We start from the raw sequence: 25,836 nt of genomic DNA, 5'->3' as shown, positions 1-25,836 counted from the left end.
AAAGTGTGAAGGAATATTGAGGACCAGAGAGATCTCGGATCCCTGATGTCATGCTTGGAGGCAAATCTGGATGCCATAGCTGGAGGCAAAGAGTGTAAACGTTGGCTGTTGTGCCATGACCTCACTACAGGGCATCAGCAGCTAAACGTTGCCGTTTTCTGCCATGCACTAATCATTAAGTTACCCGCTTTGGTATACTTGCGGGCACTCTGAGGTGTACTCGCATTGATGCTTGGACATTCTCCTGAGAACTCAGGAAGACCTGGGTTTAACAACCTCTCTGGAGGGTAACATAATGACAGTCCCATGGTCCCTCACTTGCAATGGGAGAGTCCCACTGGCTTTGTACTTGCATTGGCAAAGGGGCCTGTCCAACACTTGAGTGGGGGTAAATTAATCTGTGCTTGAGCCTTGTACGGAAACAGTGCTCCTGTGATAAGTAGGCCAATCTATTTGTGCATAGTTTGACTCACTTTTGTACAGATCTGATAGGGGTTTGTGAACTGTCTGAAGAAGGCACGGAGACAGGGCAAGTTGTAACAGGCCCTGTGCTAATGATATTCAGGCTCATAAGCACGGGGCCTGTCACAACTAGCTCTGTCCCCCTGCATTTTATCTGTGCATACTTTCTATCCTTTAAACCTCTTGAACATACTGACTTTAGACTCGAAAGGTAAAGTTCCACAGCCTTTTGAGTGTGAGATTTCAGTACTTCTATGATAGTTTGTAAGGAAAAGCACTTCCTGATTTATTGCTTGAAGCACCTTGCTGTGAACAAGGGAAACCCCTGTCAGGAAGGAGCATTGTGGCATCTGCTGAGGGTTGAAGCTGTGCAGGAAGATCTCTGGCATTCTTGTAGTGAGTTGGGCCTTTGTAATGTGATGTGGATAATATTGCCCGGTTCAACAAAGTGAGTTGCAAGATTGTTCCGTTTTCGCTGAAAGGAAATTTTAGCAAAATACCGTACTGTATGTAAAGGAAGTGCTACTGTAAACTTGTATTGAGGTGTGAGGAGTAATTTATTATTGTGTAACAGTTGGATGCTGGTGATACAAGGAAGTACACAAACCTGGCTGTTGGTCCCAGCCTCAGTGCCCAGGGACATTGTGATGGAGTTGGCTGCTTTGAGCAGCATTGTGTGGACTTGCTGTGGCACTGAATGTAAAATCTGTTTCTACTGTGTGTAAAAGTGCGTGGCATTACGGGAGGAGCACAGTTACTCTGCTGCTGAGGTACAGCTCCTTTTCATCTCTGTGCAGAGCAGAATCATTTGACAAATTGTGAAATGATTGTGGCTACAGTTCAGGGCTGATTGCAGTAAGCATCTGATTCATCTTTAGCAGGACACAAAATGGTGTAGTGTCTCAGCAGGACAGGCAGCATGTCTGGAGAGGAATGGGCGACGTTTCGGGTCTAGACCCTTCTTCAGACTCAACTCTACTGAAGAAAGGTCTTTACCTGAAACGTCGCCCATTCCTTCTCTCCAGAGATCTCGCCTGTGTCGCTGAGTTACTCCAGCATTTTGTGTCTACCTTTGATTTAAACCAGCCTCTGCAGTTCTTTCCTGTACACTATGATTCATCTTTAGTTTGCTGGCTGCCTTGTGTCAGGTAGTGTGTGAGTGAATCGGCGATGTGTTGTGTAGTATTGTGCTCTGTCCGCACATTAGGACACGTGATTGTCTCTCTTCCAGATGGCGCAGTGGTGTGACAAAAGTGCAGCTGACCATTTCCTGTCAGGATCTGATGGACAAAGATGTTGGCTCCAAATCTGATCCGCTGTGTGTCTTACTTCAAAACACTGGGACTGGCGACCAATGGATAGATGTAACATTGTTTATGTAGCCTGTGTGTATTTTTCAAAGCTTTTGACAAAGTCCTGCATTGTAAAAGAAACCCCACGTGATCCGAGACATTAGCAAGACAGATCCAGTTAGTCCAGGGGCGGGATGCAAAGGCACTGTTGTGCTGCGGAGCTCCAGTCACCTGACCTGAACCAGGTATGAATGTTGCAGTCTCTAATTTTAAGTAACTTCTACTAACCCTCCCCTCCCCCTTTCCCCTTCCTCCACCCCGCCCCTCCCCCTTTCCCCCTTCCTCCATCCCTTCCCATCCCCTTGCTCCCTTCCTCCACCACAGTTGTTAAACGTTCTACAGTTCACCACATTGTATCCCATTTGAGATCACACCTTCCCAAGCCAACAACGGACCTACCAGGACACTACGCTGCCTGAGGTGAGTCCGAAGAATGGTCCCAACACAAGACGTGGCCTATTCCTTTTCTCCAGAGATGCTGCCTGACCCACTGAGTTTATGATTATCTTTGGTGATGGTTGGGTTGGCTGCAGTTGAGTTATGGTGGAACTTTGGAGGTGAGTAGACTTTGTCAAAGTGTTGTCTCAGCTGACGCCACACTACGATGCCAGGTTAGAGGAAGCCCTACCCACCCCTGCAATGGAAGTGTGGAATAACACTTGGAAAAGTTAATAAGATCCAAGCACCATGGATTATTGAATATATGCCACCTTGCTGGAACACTGCAGTAAGCTCAGCCTGTTATAAAAAAGAGCCTCTGGAGATGTGGACGTGTGCTGACATCCTATCATGAAGTGATCTGGCCGGGTTCCTTGACATCCAGAATCAAAGCTAAGAGGTGGCTTATTTAGATTGAGAGAGAGATGGGAAACTAACCCTTTGTTCCCCTACTGCAGCTGGACCGGACTGAGCGGGTGAATAATTGCCAGAAGCCGGAGTTTGCAAAGAAGCTGGAGGTGGATTATTACTTTGAGCGTGTGCAGAACCTGAAGTTTGGCATTTATGACATTGACAATAAATCCTCGGCCACGAACGACGATGACTACCTGGGAGGTGTGGAGTGTACCCTGGGACAGGTGACTAACTTTGTGTGTTGTTGGTTCATACACAGTGCCCTGCTGTCTGCATTTCCTGCCCCTCTTACACAGGCTCCAACCGGTGGCCGGACTTTAGAAATGGCGGCGCCTGCATGTGTGAATATGCAAGAAGAATTTCATTGTGCAGTTACACATGTGACAAATAACGAACTTTCACAACCAGATCAGGCTTAGACCTTGACACGTGCAGGGCACCTGCTATCAGCTCGCTCTCCTGCCCGCTACCAATGCAGGGAGACAGATGGCTGTAAAATGAGGGCAGCAGCAAAAAGGTAGAAGGGAGAAAAGTAAAAGTGTAAGAAAGAGAGATCAATGGCAAAAATCAAAGAGGCCCGCATTAAATCATCATTCTATAAAGGCTAAAAATGTTCAAACAAACCTGAAAGTTTTGTGCCTTAATGCGAGGAGCAATCGTTATAAGGAGGATGAATGGAATGCACAGTTAGTTGTTAACGGATATGATATAGTTGGGATTACGGAGACATGGCTCCAGGGTGACCAAGGCTGGGAGCTCAACACGCAGGGCTATTCAATATTCAGGAAGGACATTATTGCCCTAATTTGAGGAAGGACATTATTGCTATTGAGGGAGTGCAGCGTAGGTTCAGGATGGAAGGACTGACATATGATGAAGAATGGGTCGACTGGGCTCAGGAAGCAGCAAACCGGAGGACTGGGTGAAATTTAGAATTCAGCAGAGGAGGACAAAGGGGTTAATTCAGAGGGGGAAAGAGCATGAAAGAAAGCTTGCGGGAAATATAAAAACTGACTGTAAAAGCTTCTTTAGACATGTGAAGAGGAAAAGATTAGTGAAGACAAATGCAGGTCCCTTACTATCAGAAACAGGTGACTTTATAATGGGGAAACAAGGAAATGGCAGACCAGTCAACCAAGTACTTTCGTTCTGTCTTCACTAAGGAAGACAAACAATCTCCCAGAAACACTAGGGGATCGAGGATATACTGGGAGGGAGGAACTGAAGGGAATCCACATTACTCAGGAAATTCTGTTGGGACTGAAGGCAGATAAATCTCCAGGGCCTGATGATCTGCATCCCAGAGTACTCAAGGAGGTGGATGCATGGGTGACCATTTTCCAATGTTCTATAGATTCAGGATCAGTTCCTGTGGACTGGAGGGTAATCAATGTAACTCCAGTTTTTCAGAAAGGAGGAAGAGATAAAACTGAATAATAGACCAGATAGCCTGACATCAATTGTGGGGACGATGCTTGAGTTATTAAATTATTAAAGATGTTACAGCAGTGCATTTAGAAAGCAGACAGGGTCGGTCAAAGTCAACATAGATTTATGAAGGGAAATTATGCTTGACTAATCTTCTGGGATTATTTGAGGATGTAACAAGTAGAATGGATAAGGGAGAGCCAGTGGATATGGTGTGTCTGGACTTTCAAAAAGCCTTTGACAAAGTCCCACACTAGAGATTAGTATGCAAAATTAGAGCACATGGTATTGGGGGTAGGGTATTGACATGGATAGAGAACTGGCTCGCAGACAGGAAGCAAAGAGTAGGAATTAACGGGTCATTTCAGAATGGCAGGCAGTGACTAGTGGGGTGCCGCAAGGCTTGTTGCTGGGACCCCAGTTATTTACCATATATATTAATGATTTAGACGAGGGAATTAAATGTAACATCTCCAAGTTTGTGGATGACACAAAGCTCCGTAGCAGTGCGAGCTGCGATGAGGATGCTATGAGGCTGCAGGGTGACTTGGGTGAGTGGGCAGATGCATGGCAGATGCAGAATAATGTGGATAAATGTGAGGTTATCCACTTTGGTGGCAAGAACAGGAAGGCAGATTATTATCTGAATGGTGTCAGATATGGAAAAGGGGAGGTGCAACGAGACCTGGATGTGCTTGTACATCAGTCATTGAAAGTAAGCATGCAGGTACAGCAGGCTGTGAAAAAAGCTAATGGCATGTTGGTCTTTATAGCAAAAGGATTTGAGTATAGGAGCAAGGAGGTCCTACTGCAGTTGTACAGGGCCCTGGAGTATTGTGTGCAGTTTTGGTCTCCTAATTTGAGGATGGACATTCTTGCTATTGAGGGAGTGCAGCGTAGGTTCACCAGGTTAATTCCCAGGATGGTGTGATTGACATATAATGATAGAATGGATCGAATGGGCTTATATTCACTGGAATTTAGGATGAGGGAATCTTATAAAAACATAAAATTCTCAAGGGATTGGACAGGAAAATGCAGGAAAAATCTTCCCGATGTTGGGGGAGTCCAGAACCGGGGGTCACAGTTTAAGAATAAGGGGTTGGCCATTTAGGACTGAGATGAAGAAATCCTTTTTACCCAGAGAGCTGTGAATCTGTGGAATTCTCCGCCATAGAGGACAGTGGAGGCCAATTCACGGGATGTTTTCAAGAGAGTTAACTTTAGCTTTTATGGCCAATGGAACCAAGGGACATGGGGAGAGACAGGAACTGGGTACTGATTTTGGATGATCAGCCATGATCATATTGAATTGGGGTGCTGGCTTGAAGTGCCGAATGGCCTACTCCACCTATTTTCTATGTTTCTGTGCTATCTCCACACTGACCACGCCTCACCTTGTGGTGGTGGTGGAGTGTCACCCCGTTGTAAATATCTATCACCTCTGCTGTGTGACCACGTCCAGCAGACCAGGGAGTGTGATGGCATTGCTAGATAATGCTACACTGACAAACTAGAGAGCTGAAATGCTGTGAGTCTTCCCCTCGGGATCAGGGAAATCCACCGCAGGTTTCTACATGACACGTTTTCATGGTGAATAGGAAACAACTTTGTTCTGACAGTGTACTCGGAGGCAAGTGGCCATCAGTTATATGTGCACCAGCAGACTTCTGAGAAGTTCTTCCATAAGCTCGGCTACTGTCCGATTCCCCTCCACCTCACTGGACTTTGTCTCTGGAACTGATGCGCTCCAGTACTATTGTACCTGACTTTGGCTTGATTGTATTGATGAAGAGTATTGTCAGATTTGATTGGAGGAGAGTATTTTAAGAAAAAGGCTTGTCCCTGTACCTTAGTATGTGTAACAATAAAAAACGTAAACTAATCAAAGTGAGAGACTGAGAGAAAAACAAGGAACGGTTTGGGACTATGACAGGATCATGGAACAGTGGGATTTTGTTTGGACTGGGATGTTGGGAGAGTGAATAGCAGTGACTCCAGTATTATATTGATACAGAGGTGTAGAGAGAATGTGGGGCAATTGGGATTGATGCTGCCCACTATTAAAGACCTGTCATTTATTTTTTACAGATAGTTTCAAGTAAATCATTCACATCGCCCGCTGCAACTGAAGAAAGGGAAGTTAGCGGGGAAGGGGAGCATCACTGTGAGTAAAAATACAATATTCATCCACACCACTGCCCTCTGCTGCCCCTCACCCTCACCACCCTGCCCGCGCACCTCTCTCCCTCTCTCTCCCCCTCTCTCTCCCTCTCTCTCTCCCTCTCTCTCTCACTCTCTCTCCCTCTCTCTCTCCCTCTCTCCCCGTCACTCTCCCCCTCACTCTCCCTCTCTCTCTCCCTCTCTCTCTCCCTCTCTCTCCCTCTCCCTCTCCCCCCCCCTCTCCCCCCCCCTCTCCCCCCCCCTCTCTCCCCCCCCTCTCCCCCCCCCTCTCCCCCCCCTCTCCCTCCCCCTCTCCCTCCCCCTCCCTCTCCCCCCCCCTCTCCCCCCCCCTCTCCCCCTCCCCCTCCCTCTCCCCCTCCCTCTCCCTCTCCCTCTCCCCCCTCCCTCTCCCCCCCCTCTCCCTCTCTCCCCCCCCCCTCTCCCTCTCTCCCCCCCCTCTCCCTCTCCCCCCCCCCTCTCCCTCTCTCCCCCCCCCCCCCTCTCCCTCTCTCCCCCCCCCTCTCCCTCTCTCCCCCCCCTCTCCCTCTCTCCCCCCCCCCCCTCTCCCTCTCTCTCCCCCCCCCCTCTCCCTCTCTCCCCCCCCCTCTCCCTCTCATCCCCCCCCCCCTCTCCCTCTACCTTCCCCCCCCTCTCCCTCTCTCCCCCCCCCGTCTGTCTCTCCCTCTCCCCCCCGTCTGTCTCTCTGTCTGTCTCTGCCTGTCTGTCTCTGCCTGTCTGTCTCTGTCTCTCTCTCTCTCTCTCTCTCTCGCTCTCTGTCTCTCTCTCTGTCTGTTTCTCTGTCTGTCTCTCTCTCTCTCTCTCTCTCTGTCTGTCTGTCTCTCTGTCTCTCTCTCTGTCTCTCTCTGTCTGTTTCTCTGTCTGTCTGTCTCTCTCTGTCTGTCTGTCTGTCTGTCTGTCTGTCTGTCTGTCTGTCTCTCTCTCTGTCTGTCTCTCTGTGTCTCTCTCTCAGGGAAGTGTTGCAGACTTTACCTGTGGATTTGTGTGGAAGTACTGCTTGCTAGCTTTATAATTCTCTCCACAAAGTAGGAATCAGTGGGTTATCTAAAGTCAATATGTTGTATATATTGGAGTTTGTTTCCTTTTTTTATGCTTGGTAACAATCCAATGTTATCAGTGGTTGATAAGTCGCCCTCGTGTTTCTATGAGTCACGACTGTAAAGGATTGACTTCAGCTTCATGCAGATTTTGTGGTTCATTGTAACTTTATGAAATTTATTTAATAAATGAGTTATTGTTTAAGAAGGAACAGCAGATGCTGGAAAATCGAAGGTAGACAAAAATGCTGGAGAAACTCAGCGGGTGAGGCAGCATCTATGGAGCGAAGGAAATAGGCAACGTTTCGGGTCGAAACCCTTCTTCAGACATATAAACGAGTTAGCCCACCACACAAATTGAACTAGATATTCAAGGCAAGCACAAATCTCTGATTGAGGAATTGGTGTTACTGCAGACGATATTCTTGAGAGGTTGGAAGGAATGGCAGATGCTGGTTTACACCAAAGATAGACACAAAACACTGGAGTAACTCAGTGGGACAGACAGCATCTCTGGAGAGAAGGAATTAGTGACTTTTCAGGTTGAGAGTCTGAAGAAGGGTCTTGGCCCGGAAGGTCACCCATTCCTTCTCTCCAGAGATGCTGTTACTGCAGCGTTTTGTGTCTATCTTCTGATGCTGGAGGTGTTGGGATGATGCGGGGGGAACATAAACCCATGCTGTACCTCGCCTAGAAGGAAAATCACAAAATGCAGATGCTAGAAATCTAAGCATTTCATCGGGAAATGCAGGAACCACTCAAAGTTAGTCAGAATCTGGAAGGGTAATGGGTGGCGGTGTGGAGGCGCTATGGTTAGTAAGTGTGCGAATGATGAGAAAGTCGGTGATGTTTTAGATAGGGATAAATGTTGCCCAAGGGTAACAGACGGTTGCAGATCAGAACAGAAGTTGCACAGTGTTCCTTGTACTAACGAATGTTGACTAAAGAATGTGCGGGAGATGCAAGATGGCGCCCAAGCCAGGCAGCTCTGTGTGAGGTGGTCACAGACGTGGATCTGCACCACGCATTACAATCACTCCACTCTTTTAAATCTATTCCAACAGTAGCATTTCTTACTTGAACTATGCGACTCAAGTCATTCCCTTTATCATGTAGGTCTTTCTGCTGACTGGTCAACACACTGCAAAAGCATTTCACTGGACGTGACAATAAACTCAACTCAAACATTGCATTTCAAGTTTATAGTTCTTTGAAAGTGGCAAAATAGGTAGATAAGTTGGTTAGGAAAGCATATCCCAACATGCCTTCATAGATCTGGGCATAGAATCTCAATGTTGGAGGTGATGGGGCAACTTTACAAGTAGTGGTTAGGCCACTGTGTGTAGTTTTGGTTGCCCCACTGTAAGATGGATGGGATTGCTCTGGAGATTCTTGATAGGATGACCTATGTGGATAAGTTGGGCTTGTTGTCCCTGGAACAAAGGAAGCTGAGGGGTGAAATTATAAGAGGCATGAATAAGATATGGTCAGAATCTTATTTCCAGGATAGAGGTATCCAAACCAAAAGGGTATAGGACTAACGTGAGAGGAAGGAGTTTCAAGGGCATGTCAGGGGAATGTTTCATTTTGCAGAGAGAGTGGATGCTATCTGGAATTTGCTGCCAGAGATGGGGGAGGAAACAGATACAAGCGCAATGTTTAAACAACGTTAAGACGAGGTATACGGTCAAATGCAAACTAATCAGACTAGTGAAGATGGGCAAGCAGTCAGCATGGAGCTGGTGGGCTAAAGGACCAGTGTCAGTGTTGTGTCAATGAAGCAGCAGAGCACCAGGGCAAATTCCTTGTATGTATACATACTTGGTCAATAAACATTCATTCATGAATGATACACCGTTAATGTTTGAGCTCGGAGACCTTTGTCAGAATTGTTCACGTTTCATTTCAATGCAGAAGGAGCTTTACTCTGTATCTAATGCCTAATATTGCCTGCACTGGGAATAGTCCCTGCTGACCATGGATACTCCATGGGGAAAATGACATTGAAATATTCTGGTAGTGTGTATGATGCATGGTCTGATGTGAATCTTTGTTCTCCTTATGTCCAGGTTGTAGCTGAAGAGATGAACGATAAAAGATTAGCAGTTCTTCAGCTGGAGGCCAGAAACCTGGAAAATAAGGTAGAAACAAGGAACTGCAGATGCTGGTTTACAAAAAAAGTGTCTCAAAGTGCTGGAGTAACTCTAGCATCCCGAGAGATCATGGAGAGGTGATGTTTTGGGTCAGGACCTTTCTTCAGACTTGAGTCTGGAAAATGTTTAGTGTGGGTGGGCACCGTTCACAGTGCGTGGGACTGTGTAGGAGAGGTATTACAGTGGCTCTGGGCAATGGGGATGGTGGGCTGGTCATGTGTACTGCAGGCAGTGTTAGTGCTCTGTCTCCCAGGCTGCAGAGGAGATGCAGGCACCTGTTGGACTGCAGCTGAGAGGATCTGGGACCTCCCGGTTGCCCTCTTCACCCTGCCCTGCTCTCCCACAGCATGCTTTACACTCTTCCAACACGGGTAGCTGCACCTTGGCAGCGCATCTAAGACACCTTCCATTTGCAGTCATCAAATTCTATGTTGTACATCAGAGGGCTTTACTTCTAGGGAATTCACTTGTCTAGAGGGGTTGGGAGTGAAAGCCTCTGTTTATAATTAAATGGCTACCTGGAATCCAGTTGGCAGTGGTCATGGGTTGACAGCACACATCTCCCTCCAACCCTGGACATGGTTCACTCTGAGCGTTAGTAGGTGCACTGAGTGAAACGTAGGCTTTGTACTTCAATATAATTATGGAGAGGGTCAGAACTGGACCTAGGGTTGAGATTTTTGATTGGAGAAAGGCTAACTTTGAGGAGATGCGAAAGGATTTAAAAGGAGTAAATTGGGACATTTTGTTTTATGGGAAAGATGTAGAAGAGAAATGGAGGACATTTAAAGTTGACATTTTAAGAGTACAGAATCTTATGTCCCTGTTCGGTTGAAAGGAAATAGTAAAAATTGGAAAGAGCCATGGTTTTCAAGGGAAATTGGACACTTGGTTCGGAAAAAGAGAGAGATCTATAATAATTATAGGCAGCATGGAGTAAATGAGGTGCTTGAGGAGTATAAAGAATGTAAAAAGAATCTTAAAGAAATTAGAAAAGCTAAAAGAAGATATGAGGTTGCTTTGGCAGGTAAGGTGAAAGTAAATCCAAAGGGTTTCTACAGCTATATTAATAGCAAAAGGATAACGAGGGATAAAATTGGTCCATTTGAGAGTCAGAGTGGACAGCTATCTGCAGAGCCAAAAGAAATGGGGGAGATATTGAACAATTTATTTTCTTCGGTATTCACCAAGGAGAAGGATATTGAATTATGTGAGGTAAGGGAAACAAGTAGAGTAGCTATGGAAACTATGAGATTCAAAGAAGAGGAAGTACTGACACTTTTGAGAAATATAAAAGTGGATAAGTCTCCAGGTCCAGACAGGATATTCCCTAGGACATTGAGGGAAGTTAGTGTAGAGATAGCAGGGGCTATGGCAGAAATATTTCAAATGTCATTAGAAACGGGAATAGTGCCGGAGGATTGGCGTACTGCGCATGTTGTTCCATTGTTTAAAAAGGGTTCTAAGAGTAAACCTAGCAATTATAGACCTGTTAGTTTGACGTCAGTGGTGGGCAAATTAATGGAAAGGATACTTAGAGATAATATATATAAGCATCTGGATAAACAGGGCCTGATTAGGAACAGTCAACATGGATTTGTGCCTGGAAGGTCATGTTTGACTAATCTTCTTGAATTTTTTGAAGAGGTTACTAGGGAAATTGATGAGGGTAAAGCAGTGGATGTTGTCTATATGGACTTTAGTAAGGCCTTTGACAAGGTTCCTCATGGAAGGTTGGTTAAGAAGGTTCAATTGTTGGGTATTAATGCAGGAGTAGCAAGATGGATTCAACAGTGGCTGAATGGGAGATGCCAGAGAGTAATGGTGGATGGCTGTTTGTCAGGTTGGAGGCCGGTGACTAGTGGGGTGCCACAGGGATCTGTGTTGGGTCCACTGTTGTTTGTCATGTACATCAATGATCTGGATGATGGTGTGGTAAATTGGATTAGTAAGTCTACAGAGAGATTTATGCCAGTTGGAAGAGTGGGCTGAAAGATGGCAGATGGAGTTTAATGCTGATAAGTGTGAGGTGCTACATCTTGGCAGGACAAATCAAAATAGGACGTACATGGTAAATGGTAGCGAATTGAGGAATGCAGTTGAATAGAGGGATCTGGGAATAACTGTGCACAGTTCCCTGAAAGTGGAATCTCATGTAATAATAAATAATAATAAATTTTATATTTAATGGGCGCCTTTCATACAAAATCTCAAGGACACCTTACATAGTAATCGGAATAAAAACATATAATCGGAGTAAAACAAGTAATTAAAGACATCACAATGACACAAATTAAAAACAGAATTCAATCCAAAAACAGAAAATCAAAAACACAGTGTGAAGAGAGAGCAGCGGCAACCAATTCGTGCCAGCGTCCACTCTCCCTTCACGGCAGCCATCTTGGACACAGACCTACAGGACTACAATTAGACAAAAGAATCATCCCCCCACAGTGGATAGCACTGTGGAGGAAGGCACAATGTCCAGTCCCCACCCCTTGTTCACCCCAAAGTCAGGCCTATTGGGGCCACCGCAGTTGCCTCTACGGAGGCCCGATGTCCCTGGCCGTTCTCACCGGGTGGTCTTGCCCCGGCGGCTGGGCCACTTGGAACGGCCGCTTCTTGGTTGGAGCCCGCGGCTGCCGAAGCCGACAAGGCCGCGCCGGTTTGGAGCACCCAGGCTCCAGGTGAAAAAGTCGGAAATGTAGATAGGGTGGTAAAGAAAGCTTTTGGTGTGCTGGCCTTTATAAATCAGAGCATTGAGTATAGAAGTTGGGATGTAATGTTAAAATTGTACAAGGCATTGGTGAGGCCAATTCTGGAGTATGGTGTACAATTTTGGTCACCTAATTATAGGAAGGATGTCAACAAAATAGAGAGAGTACAGAGGAGATTTACTAGAATGTTGCCTGGGTTTCAGCAACTAAGTTACAGAGAAAGGTTGAACAAGTTAGGTCTTTATTCTTTGGAGCGCAGAAGGTTAAGGGGGGCCTTGATAGAGGTCTTTAAAATGATGAGAGGGATAGACAGAGTTGACGTGGATAAGCTTTTCCCACTGAGAGTAGGGAAGATTCAAACAAGAGGACATGACTTGAGAATTAAGGGACAAAAGTTTAGGGGTAACATGAGGGGGAACTTCTTTACTCAGAGAGTGGTAGCTGTGTGGAATGAGCTTCCAGTGAAGGTGGTGGAGGCAGGTTCGATTTTATCATTTAAAAATAAATTGGATAGTTATATGGACGGGAAAGGAATGGAGGGTTATGGTCTGAGTGCAGGTAGATGGGACTAGGGGAGAATACGTGTTCGGCACGGACTAGAAGGGCCGAGATGGCCTGTTTCCGTGCTGTAATTGTTATATGGTTATATGGTACTGTGTCTAGTATTAGACCCATGTCAGCTCTCAGTCTGCCTGAACGGATAATCATCTCTCCGCAGCGCTCTTGTAACGAGCCAAAGATACCACAACCATTTAAAGTGGCAAAAATGTGATGAAATCACCCCATATATCTGTAGAAATATGAACTCACTCCGTCACGGATGAAGCCTGATCCTGCTTCACGATGCTATCTCAGAATAAAAGGGTGTACCTTTACAAAGGAGACGAGGATGAATTTCTTTAGCCAGAGGGTGGTGAATGTGTGGAATTCATTGCTACAGACGGCTGTAGAGGCCAAGGAGGAGGGTCTTGAGTAGTAAGGGTGTCGGGGGTTATGGGGAGGAAACATGAGAATGGGGTTGAGAGGGAAAGATAGATCAGCCATTATTGAATGGTGGAGTAGACTCCAATGGCCTAATTCTGAGTTGTGTGCTTGCGAACTTTACTTGTACACTTGCCAACTAGAAACCCACCACACACGGTTCCCCTCCTAATCACGTACTGTCCCAACTTGCCAACGTGTCAGTGGATCTAACCCCTGGAACTGTGTTCCCATTCCCATTGCGGGAAGAACGGCGGCCGGTCAGGAAGGCAGCTCACTGCCGTCTTCCCATGCAGTTCACAGAAGAATTGAGTAGATGGCAGCCATTTCATATGTGCTTAGTTAATAAGATTTGTTTGTTTTGTTTGAAAGGATTTTATGGGGAAATCGGATCCATTTATGGAGCTGTTCAGAGAAGGAGATGGTGACAAATGGCAGCTGGCCTATCGGTCCGAGGTAGAGTTTCTTGTGCATCAAAAGGGGTGGGGTGGGCAGGGGTGGGCTGGGCTGGGGTGGGGTGGACAGGGATGGGGTGGGGGGACAGGGATGGGGTGGGGGGGCAGGGATGGGGTGAGGTGGTCAGGGATGGGGTGGGGGGGACAGGGATGGGGGTGGAGGGGCAGGGATGGGCTGGGGTGGGGGGACAGGGATGGGGTGGGGGGGACAGGGTTGGGGTGGGCGGGTGACAGGGATGGGGTGGGGGGGACAGGGATGGGGTGGGGGGGGGACAGGGTTGGGGTGGGCGGGTGACAGGGATGGGGTGGGGGGATGGGGTGGGGGGGACAGGGTGGGGGTGGGGGGACAGGGATGGGGTGGGGGGGGCAGGGTTGGGGTGGGGGGGCAGGGTTGGGGTGGGGGGGACAGGGTTGGGGTGGGCGGGTGACAGGGATGGGGTGGGGGGGGACAGGGATGGGGTGGGGGGGGGACAGGGTTGGGGTGGGCGGGTGACAGGGATGGGGTGGGGGGATGGGGTGGGGGGGACAGGGTGGGGGTGGGGGACAGGGATGGGGTGGGGGGGCAGGGTTGGGGTGGGGGGGACAGGGATGGGGTGGGGGGGACAGGGTGGAGGTGGGGGGACAGGGTTGGGGTGGGGGGGGGCAGGGATGGGGTGGGGGGGGCAGGGTTGGGGTGGGGGGGCAGGGAGGGGGCAGGGATGGGGTGGGAGGGGCAGGGATGGGGTGGGGGGGACAGGGTGGGGGTGGGGGGACAGGGATGGGGGGGGGCAGGGATGTGGTGGGGGGGACAGGGATGGGGTGGGGGGGGCAGGGATGGGGGGGGGGGGACAGGGATGGGGTGGGGGGGGGCAGGGATGGGGTGGGAGGGGCAGGGATGGGGTGGGGGGGAGGACGGTGATGAGGAATGGATGGTCAGTTTTCAGTGGCAGCAGCGTTGGTAAGAGTGGGCAAGGCTTCATCTTGAGGAAGGAGCCAGAAGCTGGAATGGGAATTGATTTAGGTTGCTGAGATCTGGACAATGTTTAAAAACAAGATGGTAGCAGCTTCAACAGTAACTTTCAGGAATGACTAGAGGGAGAAATGTGCAAGGCTGTGTTGAGAGGGCAAGGGAACAGCACAGATTAAATAGGTCCATTCAAGAGCTCGCACAGACACAGTGGGGAAGAGGCTGTGGTGCGTGATTCTGTGGGGCATAGCGGGAAAGAATGCACAAATCAATCTTTGTGTACTAACAGTGTCATCTCCTGCCTGCAGGTTATTAAGAACAACCTCAACCCCAACTGGAAGCCCTTCTCTGTGTCCTTGCAGTCCCTGTGTAACGGAGACATGCAGAAGTCCATCAAGGTAGGTGAGAGTCTCAGTGCCAGGCATGTTGCTGTTGTAAGAAGCAGGGCTGTGATTCTGACTAGCCCTCTTACTGAGCTCATTCCTGGAGTAATGCACGGACTGGATTGTTCAATAGGTTGCCTCAGGTAACCAGGTGAGGGTTTGCAGGCATGATGAACCTCACTGAAAATCCTGTATCCTAAAGGAAGAGGTGGAGCCAGTGGGCTGAGGAGAGAGCTGAGAAGGGGAGGAGATAGTGAGGACTACCTGAAATTAGAGGTCAATGTTCATGCCGCTGGGGTGCAGACTGCCCAAGCAGAATATGAGGTGCTGCTCCTCCAATTTAAGTTGGTCCTCGCTCTGGCCATGGAGGAGGCCCAGGACAGAAAGGTCGGATTGGGAATGGGAGGGGGAGTTGAAGTGCTGAGCCACTTCAACTTCGGTTGTTTTTTGCGAATCGTTCAGTGAAACGATCGCCAAGCCTACGCTTGGTCTCACCGATGTAGAGCAGCTGACATCTAGAGCAGCGGATGCAATAGATGAGGTTGGAGGAGGTGCAGGTGAACCTCTGTTGCACCTGGAAAGACTGCAGCATCTTTAAGTTTAGTTTAGAGATACAGCATGGAAACTGGACCCTTCAGCCCACCAAGTCCATGCCGACCAGTAATCCAGTTCATACTAGTTCCATTGCTACACAGACGGGTGGATTTACTGAGGCCCTGTAAACGTGCCTGTCTTTGGGACATGGCAGCGGATCAGCCACTGTTTCGCCAAATTCCCTTTCTCTTACTGCAGACCCTGTCAATTTTCAGCATTTTCTATTTGTAGTTTAGTTAGACATTCATCGTGGAACCAGGCCATTTGGCCCACTGAGTCCATGCCACCCATTGATCACCCGTTACACTAATTCCATATAATCCCACTTTCTCATCCGCTCCCTACACACTAGGGGGCAATTCACAGAGGGGCCAATTAACCTACAAACCCGCACGTCTTTGGGATGTGGGAGGAAACCCGAGCACCCGGAGAAAACCCACGCGATCACACGGAGAATATACCTATACCTTAGGGTCAGGGTTGAGCTCTGCGGTAGGGTCAATGGTAAATCTTCATTCACTCCGTTTGTTTATGTCAGGTGACTTGTAACGATATGGATGAGAGCACAGAGTCAGACCTGATTGGGGAGGTGACGGTGCCTATGTGTAAGCTGCTGGAAGCACAGGATCAAGTGGTGAGGAGCCCTGCTCTAACTCTTGCTGTTGCCTGTCCTGTAGGTGACCTGCTCTGACTATGATGGTGATGGGTCTCATGATCTGATAGGCCTTTTTGAAACTAACCTCTCTCAACTCCAACAAGTGGAATCGGGGAGCCCGGTGAGCATTGTAACCTTGTTCAGCATGAATCGGGGAGCCCGGTGAGCATTGTAACCTTGTTCAGCATGAATCGGGGAGCCCGGTGAGCATTGTAACCTTGTTCAGCATAACGGCAGTACAGCACAACCAAAACTTGCCAAAACATTCTTCTATATTGATCATTTGTAAACGTGGCCACTGCAATGCTTGTAAATTTAAAAAATATTCTGTACATTGCTGTTCTAGTCTTCCCTCTGCTGGAGTTTTCCCTCTCCCTTTCCCTGATTGATCATTCCATTTTTTCTGGTGTTTTCCATGTGTGCATTTCTCTTTAGCGCTCTCCCTCTCCCTCTCCCTCCCTCCGTCTCTCTCGCTCCCTGACCCCTGCCAGGGTCTTGGGCCTGTCCCATTTTGGCCGTCAGTTACGCGACAGGCCGGTGGCGCGCGAAGATTACGTGCAGGACGAAGTCCACTCTCCTCCACATCACTCCATGCGCCCGTCCCCACGCTACCCACACGCTACCCACACGCTAGCAGGTCGCGTAAATGGCGCGCGAAAGACAGCCAAGTGGGACAGGCCCTTAAACATTCTTCCCGTTATTCCCTTATGTATCTATACACTGTGGATGGCTCGATTGTAATCATGTATTTGTCTTTCCGCTGACTGGTTAGCACACAACAAAAGCTTTTCACTGTACCTCGGTAGACGTGACAATAATCTAGATTCAAACTCAAACTCAGATGCTGGGTTTTGATCAAAGAGGCACTAAAACATGGGAGTAAAGTGAACTCCACTGTTACCATGTGGAGAGCCCTGATCCAACCACAAGAGAAGCATCTGCAGATGCTGGAATCTGGAGCAGAACATGAGTCTGGAGGAACTCAGTGGCTCAGGCAGTATCTCTGGAAGGAATGGACAGACGACGTTTCGGGTCGGGACCCTTTTTCAGACCCTGCCCAAAATGTCATCTGTCCATTCCCCTCCACAGTTGCTGCCTGACCCGCAGAGTTCCTCCAGCATGTTGTGTTTTGCTCAAGATTGTGGCATCTGCATTTGGTTGGGTGTGGAGGGTAATAAATAATTGTTGCTGTGGGTGTGATGGTCTTGTACATGAGGCCATGCATTGGGGCATTCTGTACATTCTCATATTGGCAACGCAGAATGGTGGCTCCATCTTTCCAGCCAGTATGGTGACTGGACCTCGAGAGAGAGGGGGAGAGGGAGAGGGAGAGGGCCACTCATGTGGAGCTGGGAGTAGGGGGAAGCACAGTGTTTCCATGCCCGAGTGTGCTATCAGAACGAGCTTGGGTCTAGAGTTGCTGAGAAACGACATGAAAGGCTTTCATTGATATAGCCAGTCTGTGAGGGAGAGATGATGCACGGGCCGGTGAGCATATCTCAGCTATTCTTGTTCTTGTCCTGAAGATGGAGTTTGACTGCATCAACCCAGAGAAGAAGAAGAAGAAGAAAAGCTACAAGAATTCTGGCATTATTCGAGTCCGATCGTGCAAGGTACAAAGATCATTTACTGACGTACCCTGGGGTTGTCCTGTACAGGCGATGAATCCAGTGCACAGTCTTGCCCACTGGGGAATCAGAGGCCATTCCACCCATCGATTGTGTTCTACAGAAACAGGACGAGGCCATTCTGCCCATCGATCCTGTTAGCCATGTGTTCTCCGTTCTACCATTCGGTTAGACTGCACCTGGCTTGTTTCCCATTTCCATTTACTGCCTTCGGCTTTGTTTTTAATGTTGAAAGATACAGCAGGGAAACGGGCCCTTCGGCCCACCGAGTTCACGCTGACCAGCGATCACCCATTCACAATAGTTCTATCCTACACACTGGAGGCAATTTACAGAGGGACAATTTACTTACAAACCCGCACGTACTCGGGGTGTGGGAGGAAACCGGAGCACCCAAAGGAAACCCACGCGGTCACACAGGGAGAACGTGCAAACTCCACACAGACAGCACCTGTAGTCAGGATCGAACCTGGGTCTCTGGCGCTGTGAGGCAGAACTTTGCTGACAGTAGAACTAACAACAAGATATACTACCATGGTAAACAAATATGTCGCACATTGTAGACAGGACAAGTCCAGTCCATTGGGTCACATCCCTTCCCCTGACTGCCTGACCCCCCCCCCCCCCCCCCCCCCCACCTTTCACAGCCTTGGAGGGGGGAGCTTTGTGTCTCCACTGCCCTTGTGTGGAAGTGATTCACTGGTGTGTCCCGGCTGCTTTGTCCCATCCCGCACTATTCATCATTCTCTGCTCTAAACTCAGTGCTGTTTGAAAACTTGTTATTTTACAGATAGAAACGGATTTCTCTTTCCTGGATTATGTGATGGGCGGATGTCAGATCAACTTCACAGTGAGTCGTTTTCCATGGTGTTGTCTGTGGAACTGATGCGCTACAATGCTGAGAACTATAGTCTGCACTCTGTGTATTCCCCTCTGCTCCACCGATTGTACCAGTTGGACTTGATTGTATTCATGTATAGTATTATCAGATTAAATATCAAAGCTTTTCACTGTACCTCGGTACACATGGCAATAACAAACCTAAATCTAATCAAAGACACTATAAAGACTGGAATCTGGAGCAAAAATTGTGTCCTGATGCAAGGTCTCGACCTGAAATGTTGCCCATCCTTCTGCTTCCACAGATGCTGCCTGACCCGCTGAGTTCCTCCAGCGCTTTATTTTTTACTACTTATTTCAATATTGTTTTGCCGGGTGCACTCGCCAATCGGGGAAGTTCAATGGTGTATTTATTTTCCCGTGTGCAAAGTGCAAAAGCATGGTGGAATTATATTACAAAGCCTGCGGTGGAGTGTGGCGTATGTCGGCATGTCCCTGATCAGCAAGTGTAGTCCACTGAGCCCACGTGCTAGAGGTGCCAGCTTTAGCTGCATTTTTACAGTCCAGAGCTAGTTCTCATGGGCGGTGGCCGTTCCAGGCAAGCCCCAGGCTGCGGCAGGGCCTCCAGCATGGCCATCTTTGGGCCCTCTCTCTCCTCGCCCGTACCCCTTTGTTCCACGGGGGTAGGAGCCTCCCGCAGCCAGTCTCGAGGGTGCTGTAGGACAGATCCCCGTTCCCTCTCCTCTCCCACCAGCCTCACTCCTTGCCCGCCACGTCCATGGCCGTCGCCAGCTCCACCCTCCCGCTCTATGGTGTTCGGGGGACCAGCGCGGCAGGCTCCTCATTCACCGCTGCCGCCCACTACGTCCTACAAACTAGATCGGCTTGGCGACTTCCCCCGTAGACTGCGGTGCACCGGGAAGTGGTGTCCAGTGTCTGTTGTGAAAATATAGCATGGAGTTGGACTGTCCACTGTTGAAGGTCATAGTTGCAGAATGAAGACAAAATGCTGAAGTAACTCCGCGGGACAGGAAAAATCGGTGAGGTTTTAGGTCGGGACCCTTCTTCAGACCATCTTTATATGCCAGTCCCACAGTTATGAGAATCCAAAATATAATTAAAAACCAGCAGATGCTAGAAATCTGAAATAAAGTTGGAAACTGCTGGAAATATTCAACAAGCCAGGCAGCATCCATGGAGGGAAAGATTTAGTGTTGCAGGCGTGAGGCTCCTCACACCAGGTGTTTCCAGTTTTCTGGTGTTTGATCGCAGATCTCTTGTTTCACCGATGTGCAGCATGTTTGTGTTTTTATACTTTCCCTTGTATCTAATGTTCTCCACAATGTCTCCCCCTCTCAGGTTGGGATAGACTTCACTGGCTCCAATGGAGATCCTCGTTCCCCCGACTCCCTGCATTACATCAGCCCCAACGGGGTCAACGAGTACGTGTCAGCTGTCTCGTCTGTGGGGCAGGTGGTGCAGGATTACGACACGTAAGCTTTCCCCCCCCCTCCCCCGTGCTCTGTGGCCACTGACCAACTGTTGCAATGTGCAGCACTGCGCTGCCTTTGTTCCTGGCTGATTGTCCCATTCCCGCTGTCTCCACAGGGATAAGCTGTTCCCGGCCTTTGGATTTGGTGCCCAGATCCCACCCAAGTGGCAGGTAGGTGCAGTGTGGATACCTCCCTGTGGTTGCTACATGCCCGCCCTCTCCTTCACAGGCAGTTACGCGTCTCCGTGCTGTCGGGACCACCAGACTCAGGAACAGCTTCTTCCCCTCTGTGATAAGGCTTGGGAACGGTCCTTCCAAAACCGGGGTACTGTCCATTTCACCTCTACCCCATTGCGGACATTGTCTCTCTCTGTGACTGATGTACTCTTGGTTGAGATGTTGGGAGTCCTGTCTCCTTATTCCAGGCTGGTCCAGGAGTTGGGCTGGTAGGGGCTGGAATCACCGAACAGAACCACGTTGGTGATAGATCGGGTAAATGCCCAGAGTCGGGGAATCGAGAACCAGACCACATGGGTTAAAAGGTGAAGGGGAAGATTTAATAGAACTGTGGGGGGGGGGGGGGGGGGGGCATTTTTCACACAAAGAGTGGTGGGTGTATGGAACAAGCTGCCGGAGGACCTAGTTAATGCATGTACCATCACAACATATAAGAATACAAGAATGGTCTAGTAGTGGGGATGGTGAGGTCTTCATTGGGGCACTGACTCGGGGGAGGGATTAGGAAGGATTCCTCAGGCCAATTTCGATCAATAGGTTTTGGAACTAGGTAATCAAAATGCTCCTTTCTCTCTTTCCCAGGTGTCCCACGAGTTTGCTTTGAATTTTAGCTCCGACAATCCGTATTGCCAAGGTAGGATGTTTCTCCAGTGGTTGTCCGTGTCTCCACAGGGAAAGGGGAGTGCGTGCATGTCACTCCATCCTTCTAAACACATCAGGCACTGGGAATAAGAAATAAAAACGCTGCAAATACTCAGCAGGTCAGGCAGCATCTGTGGAGAGAAGGAATAGGTGACACTTTGGGTTGGGATCCTTCTTCAGACTCTGAATCTAAACGTGAGCAGGTGGGACTAGCTTAGATGGGGCATCTTGGTGGGTATGGACGAGTTGGGCAGAACGGCCTGTTTCCGTGTTGTGTGACTTCTTGGTTAGCATGGAGATGAAGAGGTGAAGGGTCTGTTTGCAAGCACCATGCTGAGCATGTACATGGTAGGCTGAAGGGCTTGTGGCTGTGCTGTATTGACTGTACTGTGTTGCCAGGTGTACAGGGCATCATCGATGCTTACCGCAACGCCCTGGTCAACGTGCGTCTGTACGGCCCCACCAACTTCTCACCCATCATCAGCCACGTGTCCGGCTTTGCAGCGACCACCGCCCAGCACCCGGTGGCAGCGGTGAGTACCGGCACTGGTGGGGGGGGGGGGGGGGGTAGTGTCAACCATTACCGGGGGTGGGGCCTGTCCAGGTGTCTATCCAAAGGCCTCACGTTGCTCTCACTCTGCCTCCCCCCTCCCCCGGCAGAGATTGGTTCCTCGTCTTTGAAAAAGGGCAACTGAATTTGAATGGTGTGTCGCTGATATTAAAGTCACTGGGAACATTCATGTGGTGGGGTGGGGGGTGGGGGTGATGTTGGGGAGCCTGGGTTTGGACAGTCTGGTGTTTCACTGCCTGACTTCACCTCTCTATCTCCCCCCCAGCAATACTATGTGCTGCTGATCATCACAGACGGGGCGATCACTGACCTGGACCAGACGCGTGATGCCATTGTGAAGGCGTCCCACCTGCCCATGTCCATCATTATAGTGGGCGTGGGCAACGCTGACTTCAAGGCCATGGAGTTCCTGGATGGAGATGATGGAGTGTTGAAGTCACTGTCTGGACAGCCCGTTGCCCGCGATATTGTGCAGTTCGTGCCCTTCAGACAGTTTCACAACGTGAGTCCAAGCTGAGGAGCTGCCGTCTAGACTACAGCACCGTCTAGACTACAGCACCGTCTAGACAGCATTCCCACAACACAGTACAGTACAGTACCGTCAAGACATCATCCCCCCCCCCCCCCCCCCCGGTGGAGTGTGATGGCCCGGGTGTGAGAGCAGCTGGCCCTTGTCCCGCCTACCGGGTGTCGGGGAGGCTCGAACGTGTGGAGTACTCGCGGCTGAGCAAACACCCGCTCTCCAAACTCCCCCTCCCAGCTCACCACTCCCTCCACAGACACCACCTGACCTGCTCACTCACTCCTGCACTTTGTCTTCCACACGAGATGCCAGCGTCTGCAGTTCCTCGTGTCCCCACCTCCCCATACTTGCCACCTGGGGCTAGTTGCTAGCCGCCTGACTCTGGGCCTGTTGGATTCCACCAGAGCTGACATCAACACATTAAAGCAAGGTTCCCCCAGTTGGCTGGGAGAGGCCCCAATCTCTAACAGTACCTCTGTCAGAGGGGCTTGTAGTTGTGCGGCAGCACAGTAACGCAGCGGGTAGAGCTGCTGCTTCACATCCCCACATAACTGGCTTCAGTCCTCACCGTGTCCAGTTTGCTCCTTCTCCCCGTGACCGTCAGGATTTCATCCGGGAGTTCCGCATTCCTCCCACATACCAAAGCGTGTGTGTTGCTGTCTCTGTAAATGCTGCTAATGGTGGCAGTGGAGACCAGCCAGAGTTTGTGGGACAACAGGAAACGTTAGTGTGGATTGGGATTGTTGTGTGTGACCAAGAGTTGACAGAACTGATGGCCGGCCAGTGACCGGGGGGGGGGGGACAGTTGTGGGAAGACTGGGATCCGGCAGGGCTGGCGACACGAGGGGGGCTCAGTAACCCATTTGGTGGTGTAGTGACGGTGAACCGTGTGGTGTGACGGTGAAACATAGAAACATATACAATAGGTGCAGGAGTAGGCCATTCGGCCCTTCGAGCCTGCACCGCCATTCAATATGATCATGGCTGATCATCCAACTCAGTATTCTGTACCTGCCTTCTCTCCATACCCCCGATCCCTTTAGCCACAAGGACCACATCTAACTCCCTCTTAAATATAGCCAATGAACTGGCCTCAACTACCTTCTGTGGCAGAGAATTCCAGAGATTCACCACTCTCTGTGTGAAAAATGTTTTTCACATCTCGGTCCTAAAAGATTTCCCCCTTATCCTTAAACCGTGAAATAAGGTGAACCGCGTGGTGTAGTGACGGTGAACCGCGTGGTGTAGTGACGGTGAACCGCGTGGTGTTGTGCCGATGTCAACCCCGGTTTGTTTCTCTCCCCCAGGCTCCGCAGGAGGCTCTGGCACAGACGGTCCTGGCAGAGGTGCCCAAGCAGTTAGTGAGTTACTACAAGATGCACAACCTGGCACCCATCAACCCCCCCAGCCCCGCCAGCTAAACGGGGCGGGCACTGCCCAGTGTGGCCGGCACCCCTGCACTGAGGCCAGGCTCACCGGCACTTCTGATATTCTGCTCGCTAACCGGGACCATCCCACCCCACCTCACCTCTTGACAGAGGGTGCTGGTATAAAAGCTTAGACCCTTGCTCTAGTACACACTGCTGCCTTGCATATACCACTTCCAAAGCTTTCTGTGTGCACTTTATATTCCTATGCCTGATAGAGAGAGTGCAGCGGCCATATCCACGCTGCGGTACAGCACGGCGTGACGACGCCTCCCTCGCGCATGTGATGAATGATTGTGGACAATGCCACTACCCGGGACCACGTCTCACTCTGTTTCCACTGGGTTTCACAATTAACAGCTATTGACCATTCACTGAGTGTGACTGCACTCTCTGATCTATCTCACTCCTGCCCCAGTGCATCACATGGTCTGTAAGACCCAGGTAACTCATGCCCTGTGGCACGAGTCAGAAGTGGCCTCAACCAGTCCACCAGTATTTACACTTTCAGTACTTATTATAGGTTACGTATCATTGACTTGCAGGATTGTCTTCTGCCCGAGGAGAGGTGGGATCTGCCGATTTGCCAAAGCCCAAAACTCCCCATTCAAACATTGTGAATGTTCCCCGTGACTGTGGTCCCCCATATGCCGGGACCCTCCATGCACCGGGGGCCCACAGTGACTGACCACCCCCCCCCCCCCCCGGCTTGCCCCTCCCCCGCTATCTGTTGAGGTGAAAGAGGGGCACATTTTAACGGATACGTGTGGGGCATTTATTTAATATACAGAGGGGTGGGGGCCTGGAAGGTGCTGCTAGGTGGAGACAGATACGATAGTGGTGTTTACTGAGACCTGTAGATAGGCAATCGGATTTGTAAGGAAATGGATCAGGTGCAGGTACATGAGATCATGTCCAGAATGAACACTGTGGGCTGAAGGGCCTGTCCCTTTGTGTAAGGCTTCTCACTGCCGGGCTGGGAGCTCGATGCCTGGCTCATGCACTGATGGCTACTCACTGAGCTCTGGCAGCTTGTGGACCTCCATCCTCTCTCCCTGGTGAGTCTGCCCCATCACAGGGACCACAATCCCAGCCACTCCTGGCCCCATGCATGCTGCCTCGACCCTTGTTGCTGATCAGGCCAATGCAGTTTTACCTGCAGCACAGCTGGGGAGCTGCACTGCTCTCTAAGCTGCCCTGTACTGCACTCTTTGGGCTGCCCTGCGAGGCACTGCTGTGCACTGCTGCTGTCAAGGTGCCTCATATCCACCACACTCCAGCTTGTCTCCATAAAGCTATAATGTGCCAAACTTGCTTTGATTCTCTTGGTTTCTCGGCTAAATCCGTCACTGTTGATGAGAGGGCCTGCCATGTATCCTCCTCCCAAATCCTGCAAGATGGAAGCTCATGACTGTTCCTCTCCACCTCGTCCCCACTCCCGCCTCACTCTGCAATGAGACTATTCCCCAGCCTCAGACCAAATGTTGTCAAAACGGACCATCTTTTGTAGAAGATAATTGATTCTGTGCAAACTTTTTGTTTTAATTGTGGGTTTTGAATAAATTACTTTGGCCTTTTGTGTGCGTTGGTGTTTCCAATGTTGTCATGTGGGGAAATATTCCGTGTTTACATGAAGCCACATCTCCTGCTGTTACACTCGGCGTGGCTTCATCACTGCTGCGGGGAGAGAGAGCTTCACCACGCGGGCACCATTCATGCAGCTTCCCACTGTGCCAGCCTGCTCACCCACTAACACAACCCACACACCCTTACACAACCCCACACACACACACTTACACAATCCCACACACCCACTAACACAACCCCCACACACCCACTAACACAACCCACACACCCTTACACAACCACACACACACTTACACAACCCCACACACCCACTAACACAACCCCACACACCCATTAACACAACCCCACACACCCATTAACACAACCCACACACCCATTAACACAACCCCACACACCCATTAACACAACCCCACACACCCATTAACACAACCCACACACACCCACTAACACAACCCACACACCCACTAACACAACCCACACAACTCATACGAGGAATTTGATTTGCCATACAGTCATACCAAAAATGCAACCACATGAAAATGTAACATAAACATCCATCACAGCGGCTCCTCCACATTCCTCACTGGGATGGAAGGCAATAAAGTCTTATCTTCTTTCCTCCTTTTTCTCCCATGGTTGGGGAGTCGGATCATCCGCAGTCGGGGTGATTGAAGCTCCCGCAGCCAGAGATCG

At 49.7% G+C, this 25,836-nt stretch overlaps 1 protein-coding gene across 1 annotated transcript; it reads left to right on the top strand.

Moving 5' to 3' along the window:
• The first annotated feature begins 539 nt into the window (after positions 1 to 539).
• On the top strand, positions 540 to 25,139 carry cpne1 (copine 1). The gene is given in 17 exon segments (XM_033042135.1): positions 540 to 673; positions 1,694 to 1,826; positions 2,711 to 2,890; positions 6,186 to 6,209; positions 6,211 to 6,261; positions 9,382 to 9,453; positions 13,536 to 13,619; positions 14,873 to 14,962; positions 16,080 to 16,175; positions 17,723 to 17,809; positions 18,615 to 18,674; positions 20,024 to 20,157; positions 20,273 to 20,327; positions 20,976 to 21,027; positions 21,435 to 21,568; positions 21,872 to 22,108; positions 23,437 to 25,139. Coding segments are annotated over 17 exon segments (1,722 nt in total). The 5' UTR covers positions 540 to 554; the 3' UTR covers positions 23,551 to 25,139.
• The last annotated feature ends 697 nt before the right edge of the window (positions 25,140 to 25,836 follow it).

This window comes from Amblyraja radiata, chromosome 23 (genome assembly GCF_010909765.2).
Source record: "Amblyraja radiata isolate CabotCenter1 chromosome 23, sAmbRad1.1.pri, whole genome shotgun sequence".
In the NCBI taxonomy this organism is placed as follows: Eukaryota; Metazoa; Chordata; class Chondrichthyes; order Rajiformes; family Rajidae; genus Amblyraja; species Amblyraja radiata.
The sequence above is the reverse complement of the archived record's forward strand: the minus strand, read 5'-3'. Positions and strand labels throughout refer to the sequence as shown.